Genomic DNA, 25,662 nt, shown 5'->3' with positions numbered 1-25,662 from the left:
CAATTAAAGTAGTGACGTGTGAGAGAGTGCAGATGCCAGAATGTGGAGCAAAACACAAGCCGTTGGAGGAATTCAGCAGGTCGAGCAGCAGTGGGGAAAAAGAATAATCAGCATTTCAGGTCTGAACCCTTCATGGGACCTGAAGCATTGACCATTCTTTTTCCCTCCAGGATGCTGCTCGATCTGAGTTCCTTCTGCAGATTATGCTTTGTTTCACGTTCATCCATTGTCTGCCTCATACTGAGGTAAATGCACCTCCAATTATTTTTTCACTTTAGATGATGAATATTTTTTGTGGAGACTTGTTGATTCTCTTTTGGAAGTCTGTAAAGATGCTGTCCATCAACTCACGTTATTGCCTCTTCACTGTTTATCTGACTTGTTAGAAATTAGACCTTTACAGTGCTTGATTAAATTGCAGGTTTCCATATTTTTTAAGGTTTCTTTCTATAGTTGATTATTGTGATACCACTGTTCCTATGGTAGCAAACCACACACATGGCATTTATTATCCATTCTGATCTCGCCTGGAGCCATCTTTAATAAATCCACTTCTCCCATTCTATTGGAGGCACAAGAAATGGCAGATTCTGGAATCATTCCCTCTAATGTCAGCCATTCCTTTCACTTCCACTAAAGTTTTTGACCCGCTTGAGTTCAACAGTTTATTTTCTAGAACTTGCTCTTTTGTTTGATGAATTCATTAAAACTTTAAAATATCCCCTTTGAAGCTTTATAACTGTCCAAAGCTGTAAGAAATATTATGCAAATCTTTCAATCAGATTGAAATTCTTTTGCTGAGGAATGGCAACTAAGTTTTGCTTCAACATGTCACATACAGTATTTAAAAAAGAATTAGAAACTGTTATTTCCATTTTCAATGATCATTCTGAACTGAAAACAAAAGAATCTATTGTTCTAATTAAGATGTCACTGTTCACTGCTTCAGTGTATTATGTTATATATTATATTTTATATTATGTATAGATATGTTTTTGAAGGAGATAGATTGTAGGGGTAGTGTAGGTCACTTATCAAACACAAACATTTCACAAAACAGATCTCATTTAAAATGGAAGAGCTTTGCTCAAATCAGATAGTCTGGGCCCAGTGCCTTTGCAAAGTCAGTAAAACAAGGAGACTGCTTTCCTAAAAGAATTTCAAAAGCAGATGTAAATTGTTTTGAAAGCAACAGGTGAATGGACTCAGAAGTATGGGTCGGGTTCCGCAATCTGTCTGGATGCAGTCTGCTGTTCTAAGAAGGTCATGTGGTTTTGTAAGCAGAGAGAGCGAGAGAGTGAAAGGGTTTCTGCAGTCATGGCAAGCTGGCAGTTTGTTGAAACCCCATTTTGAAGACTGGTTGTGAGCTCTGAGTTCAGCCTGTTGAAAACCCTTGTGGTCCATACAAGAGGAAATGGCTGGCTAGAGTGTTTCACCTGAAATAAGGGAAACCAAAGAACTCTCTGGTGACCTGGAAGAGGTTATCATTTGGAAAACCCATGATGGGACAAGTTTGTTCGGCAAGACACTGAAGTGGCTGATTGGAGGGAATCAGTTTCTGTGAGTCCAACGAACAACAAATCTCTCTCTCTCTCTTTTAAGCACCAGAGCTTGCTGAAAATTCATAAATGTTAAATTCTGTACACAGTATAAGAATTGCCTGATACTGATAAACTTGGAGCAGTGAGATTGGACTGTGAATCAAAGAACTTTTCTGAACTTACACACACATTACATACATGTGCACTTAGAATGAGAAGGGGATTAAGTTAATAGTAAGAAGTTAAAGTTTGATCCTGTTTTTATGTTTAAAGAAAATTTAAAATGGCTTTTGTCTTGGTGAATTTCTATTGCTGCTGGGTTTTGGGGTCCTCCGAGTCTGTAGCAGTATATACCATACATTTTGGCGTACAAGTCAACTTTCAGATAAGTCAGGGCCTTCTTTCATGGTTTTATGTTGACTGAGCTGTTGGGTGTTACCGGAAAGTGGTTGTTATCATGGAGCCTCTAGCAAAATGGCAAAAGTATGAAGCAAATTTTAAGTTGAAAGTAATAGAAGTAGCCAAGAAATCCAACAACTGTTGTAGGCTGGGTTCTATTTTGGTGTTTCGGGTCGTCTTGTAAACCAAATCTACGTTGATCGTTTTTGTTTTAGTTGATGAATTTTTGTATCTGGCGAATGTCGACCCCTGATTTTTTTTATTTAGTGATTTTTTTTGAGAGTTTCAAGAACTCTACTTGTGTGTTGAAATGTATGGTATTTTTTTTTGCTATCTGTTAATCCATGTTTTTAATATTTGGTTTAAAAACTCATACATGCTCTGGATTTTGTGTTGCGATCATCAATTTGGCAAATCTTATCTTGAAGTTCCAGCATGTTTTGTTCACATTTGATGTCGGTGACCAATCCATGGGATTGCATTGTGTCAGAGCAGGAAGTGTATATGTTTCATTTGTAAAAGAAGGAAAAGTTAATTCATCTTTATCAGTAAATTAGAAGGAAAAGCAAGGTTAAAGACAAGCAGTGCTTTCTAATAGTTCCAAGAAATTGAACACAATTTTGTTCTTTGAATTGGCTTAAAGTATATATTCAGAATGAGTAAAAGATAAGTTAGCAAACAATTATTTAATTCTAATTATTTTTGGTTAAATCCTTCTGAATTGTAAATTTATTCTTATTGTATGAGTGACTATGCCGTCTACAGCAAATGCATCTAATCACTGAATACTATAAAGATCACGCTTGATTGCAGGGAATTGTGCCAAGTAAGTTAGAAGTGATTGTGCCATGCTGGTTATTTCAAAAATGTGGACATCACTGAGTACATCAAGTTGACCAACAGAAGGATGAGCTATTATCCTTTGCATGTTGTTACAACATTGCACGAGTGTCATTACAAAGAGTATTGTCATTTCAAGACTCAGAAGATTACTATAGATAGCTCAAACTTTTTAAAAGAATCTCATGGTTGTAGGGAGAGTAAAGCATTAAAATAGGTCTTTTTTTCTGGGGAAAAAATATTAACCTTTTAACTGATTAGACTGAAACTGATTTTGAAGTCTGCTGGCTGACCTATAATGTTTGGTGGGAGGAGGTACAACGATGGAAGCTGAATTGTGACCAGCTGGAGAAGGTGGTGATGGAGGCAGTTCTTTTGAATAAAACATTTGAAGAATACAGAGTCTATACCATCCAATATTTTTGTTCACTGGGAGTGGAGACTGCAAGCAAATACTAGCATTTATTGTCCTCAATAGATGACCCAAAGATTGGAGGTGTAGTGGACAGTGAGGAAGGCTTTCAAAGCTTGTAGAGGAATCTGGATCAGCTGGAAAAATGGGCTACAAAATGGCAGATGGAACTTAATGTAGACAAATGAGAGGTGTTGCATTTTGGAGGGACAAACCAAGGTGGACATGCACTGTAAATGGTAGGGCATTGAGGAGTGTGGGATCTGGGAATACAGATAATCCGGCGATGTTGGGACCTGGCCATTTCTGGACCACTGAAAATGCCGGAAAATAGAAAATGAACAGAAAATAGTTGTCAAAGGTGCAGTAGGCGCCTCAATCAGACCCATTTTCTGAGTTAAAAGGATGAAACACAGTCTTTACGAATACACGAAGTACAAAGATTCACTAATACAGAAAACCTCGTGTTTGCTTTCACGAAGAAATTATTTGCTATCATGAAAATTGGCTCCAATAGAAGTCAATGGGTCTTTATGAATTTTTTACGAACAATTTCTCAAGAACACTATCTTCGTTAAGCGGGGTATGCCTGGATATCACAAATCAAATTCTGGTTAGCATAGTGGTTTAGCACAACGGCTTTGCTAGTGTTTGGGACCAGGGTTTGAATCCTGCGCTGTCTGTAAGGAGTTTGAACTAAGGCAGCAGATTCAAAACATGCCGGCCATGGGAGTCCTCTGATTGCCGGTTAATAGAGCTCAACCTGTAGATAATTTCCTGAAAGTGGCGTCACAAGTAGATGGGGGTTGTGAAGAAAGCTTTTAACAACCAAAGGAACTGCTAACCATCTGAGACTCTTCTATTCATGAATCAATATTTATTTATTTTTATATATGTATACTTGTCCTGTGTGTGTGGTCTGAATGATTGTTTGTCTGTATGTGTGTTATGTCTGGTTGTGTGTCTGCATGTTTTGCACCGAGGACCGGAGAACACTGTTGCTTCAGGTTGTACTTGTGAAATCAGATGACAATAAACTTGACTACTTTTGGCACATAGGTCTTCATAATTGAATATAGGAGTTGGCTTGGTGTAGTGAAGTTGTACAAGACATTGAGGCTAAATTTGGAGTATTGTGTGCAGTTTTGGTGGCCTTACTACAGGAAAAATATCAATAAGATTGAAGGAGTGCAGAGAAGATTTAGAAGGATGTTGCAGGGACTTGAAGAACTGAGTTACAGGGAAAGGTACATAGATGGGAGGGATATGTTGCAGGTCAGTGGGACTTGGCATAATAATAGTTCGGAAGGGCTGAAGGGTCTGTTTCTATGCTGTAGTATTCTTTAGTTTTAATTGCCCAATAACCAAGGAACTAGATAAGATGTCACCCACTTTAGGTCTCACCACATATAGACCAAGACCACATGAGGGCCACAGATTTTCTTCTTGGAAGAACACCAGGAAACTAAATGGGCTGTAGCAATTCAGTGATTTCATCCTTGCTTGTTTTTCTTTTAAGAATTCCAGATTTAATTACTTAAATTCCCCTTTGTCATAGTGGGATTCAAACATTCTATGGATCTCCAGAATTGTTCCAGTTAATGTAGCGACTTAATCACTATATGCTATTGTTCCTATATATTGAAAGGAACATGAGACGTACTCTGTGATCCCACCTACAAGAATTTTATTTTTCTTGTCTGAAAGTTTGGTCTTCATTGTGGGAATCAACCTGGTGAGTGTTCTTTGGACTAGATCCAATGTAAGCAATTTTTAAATAAGGAGATCAGAACAATGCAGAACTTCAGGACTGGTCTCAACAAATGTCCTGAAGCTTCCTTTTGTGCTTCATTACTTTGCCAGAAAGGGTAGCATTCCATTTAGTGTGCCTGCTTGCTAACTTGCGATCACCCAGATTCCCTTCTCCAGCAACATTCTCTCTCTCTCTCTTTTTTGTTTCATCAGCAAATTTGGCTTCTGATCCCATCATCTAATTTGTTAAATAATTTAAGCCCCAACGTGAATGCTTGTGGCATCCCACAGCTATGGTCCACCTTCTCCATGCCAGCCAAGATAGCCTCTCTTCCAATTCCCATCTGTGCACCTATCGACACGTCTTTTGAATGTTACAATTGTCTTCACTCAGACCACTTCCTTTGGCAGATTGCTCCATATACCCACTACTATTTTTAAATGGGGAGAGAAAATTGAAAATTCCCAGATGCAAAGGGACCTGGTAAATTTGCTTGTTGGGAAGGCAAATCCAATGCTGGGATTCATTTCAAGAGGAATAGAATACAAAAGCATGGATGTGAAGTTGAGGGTTTATAAGACACGGAGTACTGTGAGGAGTTTTGGGCTCCTCAAGTTGGAGAGTGTAGGGGGGTTCACTAGGATGATATTGGGGATAAGAAAGGTTATATGAGGAACATTTGAAAGCTCTTGGCCTATATTAATTGGAATTTAGGAGAATGAGGGGAGGCGGGGGAGAGAATCTCGTTGAAACATTTTGAATATTGAAAGGTGTGGACAGTAGATGTAGAAAGGTTGTTTCCCATGGTGGGAGAGTCAAGGATGAGAGGGCACAACTTCAGATTGAAGGGTGTGTTTCCCCCCCCCCGCCTCCCAGAAGAGAAATGCGGAGTAATATTTGGCCACGGGTGGTTGTGGAAACCAGGTCATTGGGTGTATTTAAGGCAGAGATTGATAGGCTCTTGATTAGCTGGGGCATCAAAGTTTATGGAGAGAAGGCTGGGCAGTGGGGATATGGATCAGCTCATTATTAAATGGTGGGACAGACTCGATGGGCTCCTATGTCTTCTGGTCCCTTTTAAAACTTTGCCCTTATCTCTGTCCTCTAGCTTTAGATTTCTTTGCCCTAGGGAAAGACTATGACTTTCTTTTATAAACCTTTCCAAGGTTCCCTCTTGGCCTTGTATACTCCAAGGAAAATAAGTCCCATCCTTCCCTGATAATTCAAGCTCACCAGTCCCAACAACATTCCTTGTGAATCTTTTCTACAACCTTTCCAGCTTAATAATATCTTTTTATAGCTGGGTGATCAAAATGGCACACAATGCTCCAAGTGTGGTCACACAATCGTCCTGAACAGTTGTAACATGACCTCCTTGTTCCTGGACTCAGCGACCTGACTGAGAAGGCAAGCATGCCAAATGTCATTTCATTTTTTCTATGGTCAGTTAACTGAAGATTGAACCTACTGCTCAAGTGTTAAATCAAAGCTGTGCAACTGGTTTGTTTCTGCATTACTTTGATGCTGCTTGTGTGTTTTTTTAAAAAAAGTTCCATCAAGGTAGTATTATAAGAATGGGTATACACTGTTAACTGGAGTAAAACACAAATATCTGCAGACGCTATAATGCTGGAGAAACTCATTAGGTCACTGTACTTGATGTAGCAAAGGTAAAGATACATAACCAACCTTTGTATGTGCAAGATGTAGGCAGATACCCGAATGAAATGGGGGGGGGGGGAGGAGGGGGAAGAGAGGAGCACCCTCCCAAAGGCATGAGGTAATAGGTAGATATGGGAGAGAGGGCACACTGGAAAACAAGGGGAAGGTGGGGGGGGTAATTGGTCTGTGAAAGGAGAGAGAAGGGGTTGGAGACCTAGAGAAGAGAGGGAGAATGGGTAGGCTTGCAGGAACAAGAAAAGCCGATTATTATTAACGTCAGATGGCATTAACATAAACTTCTCTGGTTTCTGCTAGCCTTTGCCCTTTTCCCCCATCCCTCTGTTTACCTTCCTTCAGCTCTCCATTTCTTCACATTTCAAATTTGTCTTGCACTTTTCTTCCTTCATTTTACCTTTGAAGGTTGTTGAAATTCTCTCATCGTTTAGATTCAGTCCCAAGGTCCCGGGAGATTGCTTCACTGAGCACCTTCGCTCTGTCCACATCAGTGATAGGGATCTCCCATTGACCATCCATTTCAATTCTGAGCCCCACTCCTATTCTCGCACGTCTTTCCATGGCCTAATGCACTACCCCATCAAGACCACCCCTAATTGGAGCAACACCACTTGATTTTCCTTCTGGGCACTCTAACCGGATAGCATTAACATAGACTTTTCAGGTTTCTGCTAACCAAGTCTCAGTTCTCCCTCTCTTCCTCCAGCTCTCCACCCCCTTTCCTCTCCATTCACAGAGCCATCCCTCTCCCCCTGCTTGATGATGTTCCCTCCTTCCCTTATCCACCTATTATTATCTCCTGCCTTTGTGTCTGTGCTCTTACCCCTCTTTCCCCCCCCCCCCCCCACTCCCATTTTGTCCAGGTGCCTGCTGACATTTTTGATGAAGGGCTCAAGCCCAAAACATTGGTTCTGTATCTTTGTCTTTGCTATATAAAATGCAGTTTGACCTGCTGAGTTTCTCCAGCATTGTTTTTATTTTAACCATGGTGTCTGCAGGCTTCCATGTTTTACCACAAGACGAGGATATGGGTGGAAACTGGAACACCATGAGGAAATCCATGTGACCACAGGAGAGTGTGCAAACTCTACAAAAACAGCGACAGAGCTCAGGATGGAATCCAGATCACCAGAGCATCTCTACCAGCTGCGCCATTATGCCGCTGTGACACATGTTTTGCCACACACATACACACAAATACAGGATGTTAAAGTAAAAGATGAGCTTCTGCCATTAAAATGCTCAATGTCTAAATCTCAAGGTCTTTAGAATCCGATTTAGGATGTGTGGTGAAGGCTGGTCTTCAATGAGTTTAATATGTTTACCAATTCCTGATACAGCATGCATTTTGCACATTTTTGAACTGGTTAACTTTTGCCTCGAGTGCACAAGCCTTGAAGGTATTATTTCTCAAGTAAAACCTATTTCCTAAATATTTCTTTTGTCTTTAATTGCAGAATTGATTGCAGTATGCTATTTCTTAACGTTTTCAAACATCTGTACAGCAAGTTGAAACATGAAAATAGGTATTCTCTTGAATATTTTAATATTCCCTTTCACTTTATGCAAAATCTTCTGTTCCTCTGTTTTATCTGGTGAGCACTAAATGCAGCCATGGCTGCAGTAAATTGTTTAAGAAGTGCAAATAACGTAGAAGGGCTTGGTAACATGATTTCTCAACAATGCCTTGTGTTATGTTTTTCAGAGTACAGTGTGTGGAAATCTGAACTTGGTAGTGCAGGCTGAATTGCTAGCAGATGTTCTTAGGAGAGAGATGAAAAGGAAAAGAAGTTTGGAGAATTTTGTAGTGTTTCAGCAATGGGTTAGAAAAACAACCTGTAAATTGGGGTTGGTGTCAAAGCCATTAAAATTGAACCTAATGAGGGGATCCGAATAAGAAGGTATGAAGTGCAGAAGCAGCCAGTGTTCTAAATATTGCTGGGTGTGTACAAGGCTTGAACTGGTATGTGAATGTAATTAGTTTCTGTTGAACTGATAACAGAAAGATTTTTGAAGCTGCTCAGTTTACGATGCCTCGTGTAACTCTCATGGAGTTTGTTCGTATGGATTCAGATAATTGTATGTGAAATGTTGTAAGTTAAACAATTTTATTTTTGTCTAGTGTTCCTGAGTCTCATACTTGACAGTTAGTGGAGATTGCATGATGTAAGTGAAGCAAAAAGTATAATACTGATTTTTTTTAAAAAACTGTTTCTTTTAGCATTTTCACAGAGAACTGTTAGATTTTTTCAAAAATGAATCTGCAGCATATTTCAATGAAGCTCCAAAAAAGTTAGTTTCAAAGAGGTAAGAATTGGGAGGTTAGGTTGTCACATTACAAATCTCTGGTTAGATCACATGGAGTATTGTTCTGGCCACTGCTTTATAAGAAGGATGTGATTGTGCTGGAGTGGATGTGGAAGAGATTTGCTAGGATGTTGACTGAACTGAAGGACTTGAGTTACATGGAGAGACTAGGTTTGTTTTCCCTGGAGCGATGGAGGCTGGAGGAGTGACCTGAAAAAAGTGTGTTGCAGAGGGTGAGAGATGTTTATTGGATAGATCAGTGGTTCTCAACCTTTTTTTCCCTAGGCCCCACTTTAATTTTTTTTAAAAATTGCGCCCTACCATTAGCAGAAAAAAGATATATTCAAAAGAAGTTTGAATTAAATCATTTACTGCAAGTGCATTTCAATGTAATTAAGGTTGGGGATGCACTGGAACACATTTCATATTCAACTACTACTTCAATATGTCAACCATCTTAAACACACATTCAATAATTGTCGTCACATCAGTGACGCTGGCTGCAGATTTTGCTTTGATTCAAGGGACTAATGTTAACCTTCACTCTTCACATTTTATAATTTCCAGTTCGATTCTCTTTGCTTGTAGCAAATCACCACCAGCCCTGAACCACATTCTACTAAATAAGAAATTGGAAGTAGTCGAGTTTGGGCATTTCTTTTTGATCTCGTTAGACAGTCACACACTGGTTTCTTTCACTTTGAACAGAGTTTTCACAGATTCATCATGTTGCAACTCCGATAACTCCTCTTGGTATTGCACTGGAACTTCAGACAAGTCCACCAGCAATGGCTGAGTTAACCAAGAGGGAAAATCCATTGCCTTTAAATCACAAAATCTATCACTGAAGTCAGAAACCAACATTTTCAAATGGTCAACAATGACGTTTGTAGCAGCATTAGTTACCTCACACTTATTCAACCAATAGAATTGACTGAAATTTCTTGCAGAAATATTCCTTTGGCTTAACTCTAGAAGTGTCATGAACCAAATATCTTTGTTTTTGCATCAACGAGCATCATATTTGCTACTTGGAGTTGCTTGTTCAATGTACTTAGTTTCGAAACTTTCTTGGCAACTGAGGTTTCTTGGTGGATCACACAATGTAGAACCAACACGTTTGGATTTTCATCCTTCATTAATTTTAAACATCCTGTTTCTTTACCCACCAGAGCAGCTGCACCATCTTCAGCACAAGATGCAATGTTTCCTTTTGGTATTTCATTTTCTTCCAAATCATTTTTGAGCTTGCTGTAGATATCAACTGCAGCAGCGGTTGTTTCTAACGATTCACAAAGCGACATCTCTTCTTGAACTCTTCCTGATCAACATATCTCACGTATGCCAATAACAGAGCTTCACTGTCTCGTACGGTAGATTCATCCAGTTGTATTGAGAACTTTAGAGATTTCAACTTCTCAATAAGCTGTTTTTCAACATCTTGACCCATGTCATCTATTCGCTGCAGAGAGTACTAACTCAATGGCATTGCTCAGACATCTTTCTCATTCCTTTTACAGAACTGTTTTGAGAAACAATGATGTTGTGGTTTTAATCAGTTCCTCCCCAATCGTATGATTCTTCCCATGTTTTGCTGTGACAGAGAAATTTCATAGCTAGCTTCAACGGTATGATTCAGGGCAGCGAATAATGAAGTGATTTTTTAAAAATCTATTTTCAAACTTCTCTTTCAGTGATTTAAAATATTCCAATTATGAATTGACATGGTTAGGATGCTTTACACTCAAATGAGCTTCAAGATTGCCTGCTTTCATTGATTCATTTGTCAAGTTTGTTGGCATAATAGGCAAAAAGGTGCACGTTCATCATGTACAGCAGATATAAACCCAAAATTCAAGAACTCCACTGAATATTGACGAACCTTTACTTTGCTTGGTCTACTCATTTTGAATATACAACAACGTGAGCTCCCTGAAACAGATTAATCAATATTTTATCATAGAATTGAAAAATGTAATAAAAATAATGACTGAGTCAATGGAAGAAAACTGACAATGGAGGGAAAAAAAGCACTAATGCGGTATCTGAATTTTTTGCAGAGCGTCCATCGAAACTCGTGCTTTACTTTCTGGGGTCTCTTTTTCCAATTTTTGGCGTCCCCCCCCCCCCCCCCATCAATATGCTAGTGCACAAAGATGGGGGTCTCACTCACCTCTGAACTGGAAAAGTAAAAGGGTATGGATGAGATACGATTGTTGAGCTAATTTGCAATCCTTGTCACCAATGAGATAATTTGGAATGGATGATAATAAGACCGGTTAGAAAAAGTATAATTATAATGGTAACCAAGAATAGCAATAGTTAAAATTAGGGAAACAATGAAGAAACAACAGAGAAGCACCGGAAGAGCAAAAACACAGTATGAAAATAAAAAGAACAGTGAATTTACTTGGCAATTACCACAATTGTGTTGTGTTGACTGTGTTACCAAGTCACATCTTTCACATCAACGTTACGATTTTTTTTCAAACCAACTTTTAAATTATTTCCCATGCCCACTCGTGGGGTATATACCCCACCTTGAGAATCTATGGGATAGATGGTCAAACTCTGTTTCCCGTGGTAGGGGTATATTTCTAAAAAAGCATTACAGTATGCTACAAAAAAAGCATATACAGTAAACCCCTGTTAGCAGGAATTCAAGTAACTGGCAAAAAAATGGAGGAAAATAGGTAAAAAAGTTTAAATTTGGCATGCCTTTTGCTACATCAACCTCTAGCAACCAGGAATTTCACTTATCCAGCATCTAACAATCCCCAAAGGTGCTGGAAAGTGGGTTGTTACTGTATTTAGAACCACAGAATACCACTGGATAGAAACAGGCCCTTCAGCCAATCTAGTCTCTCTATTCTGCCTATTCCCAAAGACTGCCCTCCCATCCAGACCCTTCTCCAAATTTTTTCTTAAATGTCAAAATCGAGCCTACGTTCACCACTTCAGCTGGCAACTTGTTCCACACTCGCTGCTCCCTGTGTGGTTCCCCCTAATTTTCTGTTAGCACTTCCTCTTTCACCCTTGACCCATGTCTTCTAGTTCTTGTCTCACCCAATGTCAGTAGAGCACCTTTTCTCTATCTGCTGCAATGAGAGGCACCAACCATTTTAATTCTACACACCATTTCCACACTGACACATCAAATCTCATGCACTGCCAAACTGAGGTTACCTGCAAATTGGAAGAGGGACACCTAATATTGTGTAGCCACTCTCCAACCAGAAGGCATTACCGTCAACTTCTCCAGTTTCTGTTAAACCCCTCCCCCCAAGTCCCTCTCTTTCTCTATCCTTTTTCTTACAGCTTACCTCTCCTATCAGAGAGCAACCCCCCTCTCTTTATCACTCATCAGCTTTTTTTTCTCACCTATATCCATCTATGTATAATCTGTTAGCCTCTCCTCCTCCCTCCTCTTCTGCCCCAAACCATCTTTTTATTCAGCCGCCTGCCTGCTTTTGCTTTACCTTAGGCCTGACACATTATTTCCTCCTTCACTTCCTATATACATTGCATGACATGCTGATTTTCTCCTGCAATTTTATGTATCACATTACAACCCCAATGTCTGCAGACTTTCCTGCTGAACCCAATAGAAAAAGCCTGCTTTCCTTTACTCTATCTACTCCCCTCACAGTTTTGTATTTGAGGTATGAGGAAGGAGCTTTAAAAGGGATCTAAAGGGAATTTTATTTTTACACAGTGGTTGAGCTCCACGTTATTGGTGGAGGCAGTGGATTCCTAGAAAACTGCTGCCCTTCATGAATGTGAAGCTGCACCAAACAAGAGTGGATACAAAACAAATGCCGCTTAAATCACAAATTCGCTTAGAGTGACTTCTGTTCTTAGAATTCTATATGGGCAAATTTCTGCTATATCTGGGACTCTCTGCCGGAAGTGGTGGCGGAAACAGAAACCATAACATTGAAGAAGCATTTGTACTGACATTTGTATAGTTAGGGCATGAAATGATATGGTCCTAATGTGGGCAAGTGGGATTAGAGCAGGTGGGGATAAGATCGGCCGAAGGGCCTGCATCCCATAGTGCACAATCCTATAGCCCTTTTCACGCTGTCACTTTAATCCAGTAATTAACTGCCAATATACTTGTTAACATGCCAGTGTAAATGCTTGCGAACTCCATGCAGGTGTCAAATCACCCGAGGACGAACTGCCTAAGGAGGTGGTATTAATGCCGATTTGTTTTGAATCAGCGTTCCGATTAGCCCGGTGTGGACTGGATGGGGTATATGGGTCATCACCGCTGGAAGATAGGCACCTCTTTGCTCTGCGATGCCGGGTGGTGAATGTGAAAGGGTGTAAAGAATCAGTTAACATTGGCCCTTATCACATTGGCTAACTGGTAAATTGGCGGTTCAACGAACTGGTTCAAAATAGTGTTTTTGCCGTTCACACAGGACCAATGTTATCAAGTTCTCTGGGGCCTTTCACAATCACCATCTGGCATCGCAGAACAAAGGGGTGACTGTCCTCACTAATTGGACACTGCATACCCCCTGTCCCTTTCACACTGGGCTAACCGGTATGCCAATTCAAATTGAATTGGCAATGATATACCCTCCCTAGGCGTTTCATTCCCGGGGCAATCTGATGCCTGGGTGCCTGTTCACAAGTGTTCACACTGGCACATTAACCAGTAGTTTGGTGGTTAATTACTAGGTTAAAGTGCCAGTGTGAATAAGGCTATTAGTCCAGTGTGAACGGCTGTTCGGGAATTTTAAAACTGTTAGTTTAACTGCCATTTTAACGGTTCACCAACGTGAAAGGGGCTTACGAAATAGTAGCTGTCAAACTGTACCCTGAAGTAAAACTGAAAATGCTGAACCTTCTCCTTAGCTGGTTAGACAGCATCAGCGGAAAGAGAATTGGGACGGCACAGTTGGCTTCGTGCTTAGCGCTCAGTGCAACGCCTTTATGTTGCTAGCGAATGGGGCTGGGTTTAGAGTTCTGTGCTGTCTGTCATGAGTTGGTATGTTTTCCCCACATCTGTGTGGTTTTCACTGTTCGAAATGCACTGGGGGTGTAAGTAATTGGGTGTAAATTGGGCAGAACAGACTTGAGTCGAAATAGCCTGTTACCACACTGTATGTCTAAATTTAAACAATTTTAAAAAAAATTAATGTTTCATGTCCGGGACCATTATCAGAAATACGAGCAAGCTCGCCAGCATCTTTTGCCGCCTTGATTTTTCCTGTATTGACGAGCCTGTTTTCCTCATTTCAATGATTTAAAAACTTTTTTTCTGCAACTAATGAACAAATGACTTGTGCTCCTGTACTGGATGTAATCGAGTGGGATTAATGTAGGAGGGTACATTAGACTTGATAGGCAGAATAGCCTCTTTCTGTGTTGCACGACTGCATGACGATTAAAAAGTGGCTAGTTTTTTGCATGGAGTTCAAGTTTATTGTCCTCTCATTGGACATATCAAGTCAAGTCCATTGTCAAACCTATAAAACACATACAGACAAACGATACATTTTTAGGACAAGAATTTATCTAATACAAATAACCATTTTATGAATATGACAGTCTCCTATTGCTAGTGTGATCAATTCTTTTGGTCCTTCAACATTTTCACTGCCCGTGGGAAGAAGCTGTTCCTAGCCTGGCAGTCCTGGTTTTTAACCTCCTGTACCTCTTGAAGGTAGTGTCACAAAGTTATTGTGGGCTGGATGGCAAAGGTTCTCAATAATTCTCTGAACCCTCTTTAAGCACCAATCCCTGTAAATATTGTCAATAGAGGGAAGAGAGACCCCAGTGATCATCTTAAGTAGTTTTAATCACACTGACCTCTGATCTGATGCTTTGCAGTTACCTGGGTTTAAGCATCTAGAGTATAGGGAGTATAGGGAGAGATTGGACAGATTAGGTCTTTATTCTTTGGAGCGTAGAAGGTTGAGAGGGGATTTGATAGAAGTATTTAAGATTATGAAAGGGATAGACAGAGTGGATGTGGATAGACTATTTCCGTTAAGAGGAGGAAAGATTAAAACAAGAGGACATGAGTTAAGAATTAAGGGGCAGAGGTTTAGAGGTAACATGAGGGGGAACTTCTTTACTCAGAGAGTGGTAGCCGTGTGGAATGATCTTCCGGGAGAAATAGTGGCGGCGGAGTCAATTGTATTATTTAAGAAAAGGTTGGACAGGTATATGGATGAGAAAAAGATGGAGGGTTATGGGCATCGTGCAGGGAGGTGGGACTAGAAAGGGGTGTTTGGTTCGGTGCGGACTAGAAGGGCCTAATGGCCTGTTTCAGTGCTGTAATTGTTATGTTATGTTATACCACACAATGATGCAGCCAGGACACTCTCTATTGTATCCCTATAGAATGTTGTTAGGATGGGGGCTAGTAGCCTTGCCCTCCTCAATCTCCTTGGCAAGCGTAGGTGCTGCTTCGCTTTCCTGACTAATCAGAAAGTGTTGTGGGTCCAGGATAGGTCGTCCTTTAAATCAGTGGTTTTCAAACTTTATCTTTTCACTTGCATACACCTTAAGTAATCCCTTACTAATTACAGTGGGCCTCTGACATAGGGATTACTTAATGTGGTATGTGAGTGCTATAAACGGACTCCAAGGATCTTTGTGCTCCCTGCTCTGTCTATGACAGTCATCGATATGTAGTGGGGTGATGAACGTTGACATACAAGCAACTCCAGCTGCAACAATCTAACCTCTGGCTCACTCATCATAAAGTGACAGAATTGTTTATACGATTATGATTCCAAAGCCAGTAGAAATGACCATTAACTATCCGAGATTGTTGTTGTCGAGTGTTCAGAAATGGAAGTCATACTGTTCATTTTTTCTGCTTGCACTTTGAAAGAACGGCCCAAGTAGTTCTTGTGATCTTTTCACCTTGGACAAAAAAAAAGTTTACAAGCATATATTCAGTTTCTATTTGAATGTTACCACCATTAAATCCATTCTAACACCTTTCAACCCACATTTCATCCAGAATATAACCTTGTGGAGAAAATGCATCCTTGGATTAAAGAAAATGGGGGTGTCATCGGGAAAGGATAGATTGCTGTGGAGTAGATTTATGTAGGTTGGTATAACATGGGCCAAAGGGACCGATACTGCTGTACTGTTCTACGCTCATCTATAATTCTTAAACTGTCTTAAATATGTGTCGACTGATTATGAACTCTTATGGCAGAAGAAACTTTTTATGGTATCAAAAACCTTTAGAATTTTGAACAGTCATTTTAAATCTCCCTTTAAACTTTATAACTCTGAAGAACAACCCTCATTCTTCATTAAACATTTCTGTGAAATCCTCTCTGAACTATCTCCATTGCCTTAAAATCTTTCCTTATGACAATGCCCGGAACAATACAACTAGATCTAAGGCTTAAGAGATTATTTTGCAAAGATTTGCCATCATGTGATTGCTTCTGGGATGAAAAGGATGATCTTCCAAGGGAGACCAAATAGATTGGGACACTATTCCTTTGGAGTTTTGTAGAACAGAGGTAACTTCCTTCAAATATACGAGATCCTAAGGGGGCTTGACTGGGTAGATGCAAGGAAGTTTTTACTAGTGGGAGAGTCTTTGACAAGGGAACAAATTCACCGGCAGGACTTTTAAAACGGAGGCATGTAGAAATTTCTTCTTGTAGAGTGTGGTGAATCTCAAATTCTCTAAACTGGCTATTGAGGTTTTTACATTAGAGGTGAATAAATATTTGATAAATCAAGGGATAGAGGTTGGGGTGGGGGAAGTGGTGGTGGAAATCAGTGGATTGGCGTGGGGCACCAGTGGGAGAACATCCACCAACCCTACCACCACCACCACCACCACCCACCCTTCCACCCTGTGCTGAGGAGAAGCCTGGGAGACAACCCTGCAAAGGAAGGTATCCACGCCAGGAGACCAACGAGGGCTGAAGGACTCACTGCAGGCTACTGGAGACTGGCCTGTGGGGGTCGGAGGTTAGGACTTGTGAGGATGCCGTGGGATAGGAAGCCATAGCTGCTCCGTGATCAGCATGTGATTACTTAAGGTGGTATACTTAAGTGGGGAAAAAGGTTGAGACCCACTAGTTTTGTTTATCTTTTTGGTTGTCTTTTCTTCTTTCAAAGTTACAGGACCAAGTCGAATTGTTTGATTTAATGTAGCAACAAGTGACAAAATGTTTTATAGTTTAATGTTGTGAGCAGGGCCCCAATAGATTGAAAGTGTTGTACTCTTCAAAGTTAAAAGAATGTGTTCTAGGAACGTAGTACCTGGTTCTCTGAGTTGTTGTTGGCAATATTGTGATGTCATATTGCACATGGTAGTTGGTGTGTAAAAACTACCCCACGTTAAAAGAATTCCCCCAAAGGCCTATCCATTACTTCAACTGGAAGTTAGCCGTCCTTGGGCCTGAGGAACTGCTTACGATGATTTCTTGAAGTATTGATTTTGCTCTCCTGAGGCAATGTAAATGTAACGTAGCTGTACTGAATAAGCACAGGATCCCTTCTTTAGTGGTGCTTTGTAAATTTATTTTCGCTTGTAAATGTTGTTGAATACAAAGAATTGTGGTGACTTAAGTCCCTTCCACACTTGCATCCCACTAAATTGGCTGTTCAGTGTCCCGGGATAGGAATGGGGCTTTGGTTTTTCACACTTGGCCACTCTTAACTCGGACACTGAACGCTTTCTCACTTGCAAGGAGCCATCCCCGGGGTTAGGACGGTTCTGCCTTCTACTGGTGATGTCTTGACGCATCGAGTGATGGTGGACCTGCCCTAAATCCTGATCAATGTATTATGATCTTGTATTTGAACAAAATTAATCATGCCTAATTATAACATAATTAAGCCTTGTGTACAGCACAGTATGAACCCTTCGGCTCCTGTTGTTGTGTTGACCTGTATAAGGGACTGTGGGAAAGTGTGAGCCATAAATAGTAATAGCGGACAATTTTTAAATAGGGTGGGATCGTTGGTAGCTCTATAGTGCACAATTTATAAGCGTGGGAAAGTTGGTAGCGATGGCTGACCTGCCCTCCCGGAATGCCATGCGGCAGATAAAGGGCTGTATGCCCGCCTGCATTCTGGGAAGTCAGGTCCGCCATTGCTTTTTATCCCCCCCCCCCACAGTCTTTATAAATAGTGTGCTATAATGCTACCAATTTTTCTACGCTGTTTAAAAATTGTCCACTATTGAATGCTACTTATTTCCTCCCTTCCTCCCCTCCATGGCAAAGTTTATACTTTCATACATGGAGGTGAGGGGGTTGGAAGGTTATTGGCAGTGAGCAGGAGGTTTGAACTAGTGGAGTTGTTCGAGTGAACCGGTGCAGACTCGAAAGGCCGACATGGCCTGTTTCTGCTCCGTAAATGGTTATATGGTTATTTTAATCTTTTCTTCCTGCACTCTGCAAAAACTTGGGTTATTTCAATGCTACAATGCAACCTGTTTGACACTTTCCTGATTGCAAAGCAGATGCTGGGGCTTGAACTAGGGGTTGAGGCTGTCAATCCCCAGAGATGATCTAACGCTGGTGTTGAGATAATTTTGCTTTCACACTTGCCACTTTAAAGGCTGATTGGCGTTTGATTCCTGGGATCACTTGCAAGTGTGAAAGGGGCTTAAGTTGAGTAAGGCTGAGTGTGAAGTGTAGTCAGTAATTTCAGCAATGGGGCTTAATTTCCTTCTCACTAAATGGAAGCAGTGAGATGTGTGGAACTAAAGGCAGAATGCTGGAGAAACTGGTGAAACAGACGTGGAACTGTTCCATTATTTCAATCTATCACAGTAAATAGAATAATGTGATGAGAGTTTGTTCTATTATCCATAAATGCAATGTCCAAGTGCATTCTGATTGGATGGTTTTCTAATTAAGTGTGCACACAATTAATAAAAAGGTTAAAGTTTAAAACTAGAAAAAAATACATTTGTTGGAAGTACTTAGTTGGTCAAGATGCATCTGTGGAGACAAAAGATGCTCGTCGAGATCCTGCATCGATAGAAGGCGAATGCTATGTTGGCATTCGTTTCAAAGGGGATTGTGTGTAAGAATGAAGAGGTGTTGATGCGACTCTATGGGGCACTGGTGAGACCTCATTTGGAGTTCTGTGCAGTTTTGGGCCCCATAATCTTAGAAAGGATATAGCAAGGTTGGAGAGGGTACAGAGAGGGTTGACCAGAATGATTCCAGGAATGAGAAGGCTTCGCGGCTCCTGGACTCTATTCATTAGAATATAGAAGAATGAGAAGGAATTTCATAGAAACATTTTATATAATGAATGGATTGGACAGAGTAGATCTGAAGAAGAGGTTTCCCCTGTTGGGTGATTCCAGGACAAGAGGGCACAGTCTTAGAATTAAAAAGTACCAATTTACAACAGTGATGAGGAGAAATTTCTTGAGCCAGAGAGTAGAGGATTGTGGGATTCATTGCCCACATGCAGCTGTGGAATCATTGGGGGAATTTAAAGGGGAAATTGATAGGTATCTAATTAGTCAGGGTATCAAGGGATATGGGGACAAGGCCAGAACTTGGGACTAGATACGAGAATAATTTAGCTGAGGGAGGTTTCACAGAGCAGACTCGATGGGCCAAATGGCCTGCTTCTGTTTCTTTTTCTTGTGATTTGGACTGAGAAGGAAACGGCAGTGTATAGCCCCTTTTACACTTGCATCCACTAAATTGGCTGTTAAGTGTCCTGGGATAGGAATGGGGATTTGGCTTTTCACACCTGACTACTCCTAACTGGGATGGACGCTTTCACACTTGCAAGGGGCCATCCCCAGGGTTAGGACTGCTCTACCTTCTACCGGTGATGTCATTACGCATCGAGCGATGGTGGACCTGCCCTAAATCCTGATCAGTGTACTATGATCTTGTATATGAACAAAATTAATCGTGCCTAATTATACGAGCCTGCAGCTGACGTGGACTTTTACCCCCTCCATAAATCTTCGTCCGCGAAGCCAAGCCAAAGAAAGAAAGAAACTTTATGTACAGCACAGTATGAAACCTTCAGCCCCTGTTGTTGTCCTGACCTATATAAACCTTTATAAGGGACCGTGGGAATGTGCTAGCAATAAATAGCAAAAGTATCAAATTTTTAAACAGGGTGGGTAAAGTTGGTAGCGCTTTAGCGCTCAATTTATAAAAACCGTGAGAAAAAGCAATGGCGGATCTGCCCTCCCAGAATTCCTTGCGGCAGAGCAAGGGTTTCTCTGGGAAGTCGGGTCCGCCATTTTTCCCCCACAGTCTTTACAAATTGTGTGCTATAGAGCTACCAATTTTCCCACGCTGCTTAAAAATGGTCTCCTATTGCTATTTGTTGCTATTTATTTGCTCTCTCTTCCCCTTTGCAACTTTCCCATAGCAAAGTTTATATCCTCATTTTAATCTTTTCTTCCTTCACATTCCTGCACTCATACTGCTTCCACCACATCTCGTAGCACATTTGAGCTTTGTTTTAAAAATCTGCTCATCTCCTTTAAACATTTTCCCCATCTCCTATTAATGCTTTATTCTTCATGTTTGATATTTTCACTCTTGTAAAGACTTCCTTAAGCTTCAAAATTTTGAGTATTTCTCTCTGGTTGTCTCTCAGCTATCTGCACTTCAGAGAGAAGTTTTTCCAATCTCTCTTTGTACACCAGTCCGGACCATCACATGTACATCCCCTTCTCGCCATCCACAACACTGCTGCCTTGGAAAAGCAGCAGACATATTAAAAGACTTGTCCCACCCTGGCCATGCTCCCTTCATCATGTTTCTTTCAGGAAGATGTTTCATGCATGTGAGATCGCGCTCCCACCAGATTCAGGGATAGTTTCTTTCCTGCTGTTATGAGAGACTCCTGAACAAACCCCAAAATAGTAAAATTATGGTGACTTTGCCCTGTACCAATTGATCTCTCTCTGTAGCTCTGCACTTTTTGTACTGTACACAAGATGTCAAACTGATCTGCTTGCAAAACAATTTTTCACTCTATGTTTGTACATGCAACAATAAATGTGGGGGGAAAATGGATCCTGATAAACCTGGTGATACATTTAGGGTGAGTGGAAAGTTGGAGGGAGACTTCAGAGGTAAGATTTCACTCAGTGATAGGTGCCTGGAATGCATTGCTGGGGATGGTGGCTGCTACAATAGGGAAATTTAAAAGACTCTTGGATAGGCACATGGATGTTGGAAAAATAGAGGGTTATGGCATGAGGTAGGGAAAAATTAGATGGTTGTGAAGTAGGTTTACGTAGGTCGGCACAACATCTTGGGTTGAAGGGCCTGTACTGTGTTGGAGTGTTCTGTGAATGAAGAGAGAAGAAACCTATGTGGACGTAGATTCATAGATTGGAAAATTCAATGTTGGTATCATTGGGATCTTATCTATTCCAGCATTTCTTTGACTTTGAGTTTGGCCTCTCTGTAGCAGTAGAGAAGCTCAAAGACTGAGTGATCAAAGTACGAGTCAGAAGGGGAGTAAAAATGAGCCAACGAGATCACAAAACATCTAAAAGAAAAGAGGGAAAAAATTGTATTTGTGTTGGAGGACTTGTGTAAGGGGCGAGGAAGAAATCCTGTGACCATGTGGTGTCACACTGCATTGCCCAGAGTAGCACTGCAATGGAAAGAAAAGTGTTATAAACTGGGATCATTAGATAATCAATGGATTATGTTAGAGACCCTAACATAACGAGGCTTGCAATTATATTTAACATTTCTGAAGTGTGTGTTGTGATATAAGCATATTAAAATAATTTTCTGCATATGTCAGGACATGTTTTTCCTTATTCAGCTGCAGTATTTCTAAAATGGCATGTTTATACAAATGTCTGTAAAGCAATAGACAGTTCAGCAGGTGCACATTGTGTGGCATTTTCATAAGTTGTCCTAGTTATGAAAGCCAAAAACCTTGAGAGATTATGGTCTTTTGGAGTGTATGCGAGATGTACGTCCACGCTGCTGAAGATCCAGCTGCGCTGGGTGGGTCACATCTCCAGAATGGAGGACCATCGCCTTCCCAAGATCGTGTTATATGGCGAGCTCTCCACTGGCCACCGTGACAGAGGTGCACCAAAGAAAAGGTACAAGGACTGCCTAAAGAAATCTCTTGGTGCCTGCCACATTGACCACCGCCAGTGGGCTGATATCGCCTCAAACCGTGCATCTTGGCGCCTCACAGTTTGGCGGGCAGCAACCTCCTTTGAAGAAGACCGCAGAGCCCACCTCACTGACAAAAGGCAAAGGAGGAAAAACCCAACACCCAACCCCAACCCACCAATTTTCCCCTACAGCCGCTGCAACCGTGTCTGCCTGTCCCGCGTCGGACTTGTCAGCCACAAACGAGCCTGCAGCTGACGTGGACTTTTACCCCCTCCATAAATCTTCGTCCGCGAAGCCAAGCCAAAGAAGAATATTCATCTCTTTTAAAAAAAATTGTATGGGGTTTGTACAGTTTTATGATTTCAAGAGTGCCTCACTGTTGTCGGCAAATCCCACTTTCAACCTGCAGATATTTTGCATGCGTTCATTTTTGTAGTGTTGTCCATTCTAAACCGTCAAATAGATCTGAATTGTAAAATGTTGCCTGGTCGATTTCTCTTTCTTCGTCATTGCATCTGGTGGATAAGACTGGTTGTTGCCATCCTTCAGTATTGCTGTGAGCCGTGACCTGATTCCAGAATTTAGTTCAACCATCTTCCAAAAGAAATAGCAATAGGGCAAAACAAAATCAGTGTCAGGCAGTGTCTGTGGTTCATTGTTCATTCAGGAATCTTTTGGCAGAGGGGCAGATGTAAAAACACAATGCTGGAGGAACTCAGCAGGTTAAACCGTGTACTTTATGTAGCAAAGACAAAGATACATAACCAATGTTTCGGGCTCAGGACCCTTCAAGGAATGGAAAAATGTCGGCAAGTGGCTGGTTCGGACCTGCTATGTTTCTCCCACATTGTGTTTTTACTTCAATCCTGGTGTCTGCAGACTTTGGTGTTTTACTACAGAGGGGAAGCTGCCCTTGTACTGCTGAGTGCTCGTCTTTCGGCTCCTGTACCTTTTTCCTGATGGTGGCAGAGTGAAGAGGGCATGACCTGGGTGGTGGGGGTCTTTAAGGATAGAGAGTGCTTTCTTAAGACGCCACCTCATGTAGATAATATATAATATATTTAACAATTACAGCACGGAAACATGCCATTAGGCCCTTCTAGTCCGCACCGAACCAAACACTCCTCTCTAGTCCCACCTACCTGCACAATGACCATAACCCTCCACCTTCTTCTCATCCATATACCTGTCCAACATTTTCTTAAATAATAAAATTGACTCTTCCTTGATGTCCTTCATGGAGTGAAAACTGGTGCTTGTGAAGTTGCCGGCTGAGTTAACAACCCTGTGGAGTTTTTTCTTGAGCTGAGCTTTAGCACCTCTGTACGAGACAATAATGCAACCAGCCAGAATGCTCTCCACGGTGTGGACCTTTTTGCGAGTCTTCGGTGACCTATTGAATTTCCTTAAATATAGCCACTGGCGAGCCGCCTTTGTGATCGCATTGACACGGAGGCTCCAGGACAGACCCTCAGGAATTTGAAGTTCTTGACCCTCTCCATTGCTGAGTCTTCGATGAGGACTGGTTTGTGTTCTCGTGATTTCCTCCTGAAGTAATCTTGGTTTTGCTAATGTTGAGTGCAAGGTTGTTGCTGTGACACCACTCAATGAGCTGATCTATCTCCCTCCTGTATGCTTTTTCAATGCCATCTGTGATTCTGCTGACAACTGTGGTCTCATCGGCACAGTCGTGGGTGTAAAGTAAGTAGAGAGGTGGGCTAAGCACGCATCCTTGATGGGTGCTTTTGTTGATTGTTGGTGAGCAGGGAATGTGGTTTCCAATTCGTACTGACTGGTTTTTTGATGAGGAAGTCAAGGATCCAGTGGCAGAGCTGGGTACAGAGGCCCAGGGTTTGGAGCTTGTTGACCAGCACTGAGAGAATAATGGGGTTGAAGGCTGAGCTTAAATCAGTGAAAAGCAGCCGTGTATATGAGTGTGTTATCTTGGTGATCCAGAGCTGAGTGGAGAGCCACTGAGTATGTGTAAATGATGCTGTATCTGCTGTTGAGCAATTGTGACGATAGGTGAACTGCAGCAGGTCCAGACCTTTACTTGGGTACATGTTAATTCTGGCCATGACCAACTTCAAAGCATTTAATCACAGGAGATGTAAGTGCTACTCAGTGATTGTCGTTGAGACCACTCACTCTGCTCCTCTTGGGCACCGCGGGTGGGAACATCCGACTCCAGCAGTGATTTTGTTTTCCCATCATGCATTGGCATTTTTACTCTTTTGTGGGAATCATCATGGATGAGTTCTGTGCCATCTACGTTGAAAGTGAATGATTTCTTTTGGGTACCCTGCTTTTATATTTTTTCTCACATGATTGTCGCTTGATTGGGGGAAAATGGCTTTTGATGTGCGCATTTAAAGATTTATACACTCTTCAAGAAAATAGTTCAATCACATTTTTCAAATATATTGCAAATATTTTCCTTGCCTTGAACCTTTTTTGGTCTTCAGTGGTTGCTTAAATAGTTTGGAATGAGATTGGTATTCAGCCACCAAAAAATCTATAAAATATTTGCATCCGAGATCAGCCATTCTCAACAGGGGCCATACGCCCTTCCCTGGGGAGGGCCATGGACTGAAATCGTAAAAAAATTTTTTAAGCTGTCGGGAGGAGGGAAATACAGAAGAAACCAACTAAACTTGACTGCTTCACAAGAAAGTGCGCCCATAAACTTTGAGCAGAGTCCAAAGGGGGCTATAGCCATAAGAACGGCTGCCCTAGATGACCTGAACACTGAAAAATTCTTTGTGTACCTGTTAACTTGACCAGAGTAATTGGAGTTCACGTTTACAATTAACTACTACTTTGTGTAGGTAATAATTAACTACAGAAGCTTATTCGTATCCTCCACCTGAAGTAAACAACCCTCATGAGCAGCAATGCACTTTTGGTGCTTCAGGTGTTGAACCACAGACAAATTGCACAAGGACCTCTGGGTGCACTCAATTTTTACAACAACCCCCCTCCCCCACCAAATGAGTGCGTTTAATGTGAATACCCCAGACTGATTCATACAAAGCCACTGTCGAATAAAGAAAGATTTGCTGTTACAGTTTCTTGCTTTTTTTGGTGTTGGAGCATGTATCCTGACAGGAAGCCAAATATTTAGTTTTGATTGTATTACAGAAGTGACGTTATTCCATCAGACCAACTTTTCTGATTGAGATGAAAGCATTTGCATGCCTGTTCCTTGCAAAAAGCAAAGCTAGAGCAAAATAACCATATAACCACTTACAGCACAGAACAGGGCAGTTCGGCCCTACTAGTCCATGCCGTAACAAATCCCCACCCTCCTAGTCCCACTGACCAGCACCCGGTCCATACCCCTCCAGTCCTCTCCTCTCCATGTAACTATCTAGTCTTTCCTTAAATGTAACCAATGATCCCGCCTCGACCACGTCTGCCGGAAGCTCATTCCACATCCCCACCACCCTTTGCGTAAAGAAATTTCCCCTCATGTTCCCCTTATAATTTTCCCCCTTCAATCTTAAACCATGTCCTCTAGTTTGAATCTCCCCCACTCTTAATTGAAAAAGCCTATCCACGTTTACTCTGTCTGTCCCTTTTAAAATCTTAAGCACCTCTATCAAGTCCCCTCTCAATCTTCTAACAACAATACTGGAC

The 25,662-nt window shown here is 41.3% G+C and overlaps 1 protein-coding gene across 8 annotated transcripts in view; it reads left to right on the top strand.

Moving 5' to 3' along the window:
- Positions 1-25,662, top strand: part of ctdspla (CTD (carboxy-terminal domain, RNA polymerase II, polypeptide A) small phosphatase-like a) — a 610,361-nt gene that overhangs the window by 364,806 nt on the left and 219,893 nt on the right. The window contains exon 1 of one of the 8 annotated variants that reach the window (XM_069914951.1): positions 8,124-8,148. The exons of the other annotated variants lie outside the window; for them this stretch is intronic. Within the exon in view, the coding sequence (XP_069771052.1) occupies positions 8,139-8,148 (10 nt within the window). The 5' untranslated portion in view covers positions 8,124-8,138. Of the gene's footprint in view, positions 1-8,123; positions 8,149-25,662 lie in introns of those variants that run through there. 8 annotated transcript variants of the gene reach the window in all.

This window comes from Narcine bancroftii, chromosome 1, assembly GCF_036971445.1.
Source record: "Narcine bancroftii isolate sNarBan1 chromosome 1, sNarBan1.hap1, whole genome shotgun sequence".
Taxonomy (NCBI): domain Eukaryota; kingdom Metazoa; phylum Chordata; class Chondrichthyes; order Torpediniformes; family Narcinidae; genus Narcine; species Narcine bancroftii.
The sequence above is the reverse complement of the archived record's forward strand: the minus strand, read 5'-3'. Positions and strand labels throughout refer to the sequence as shown.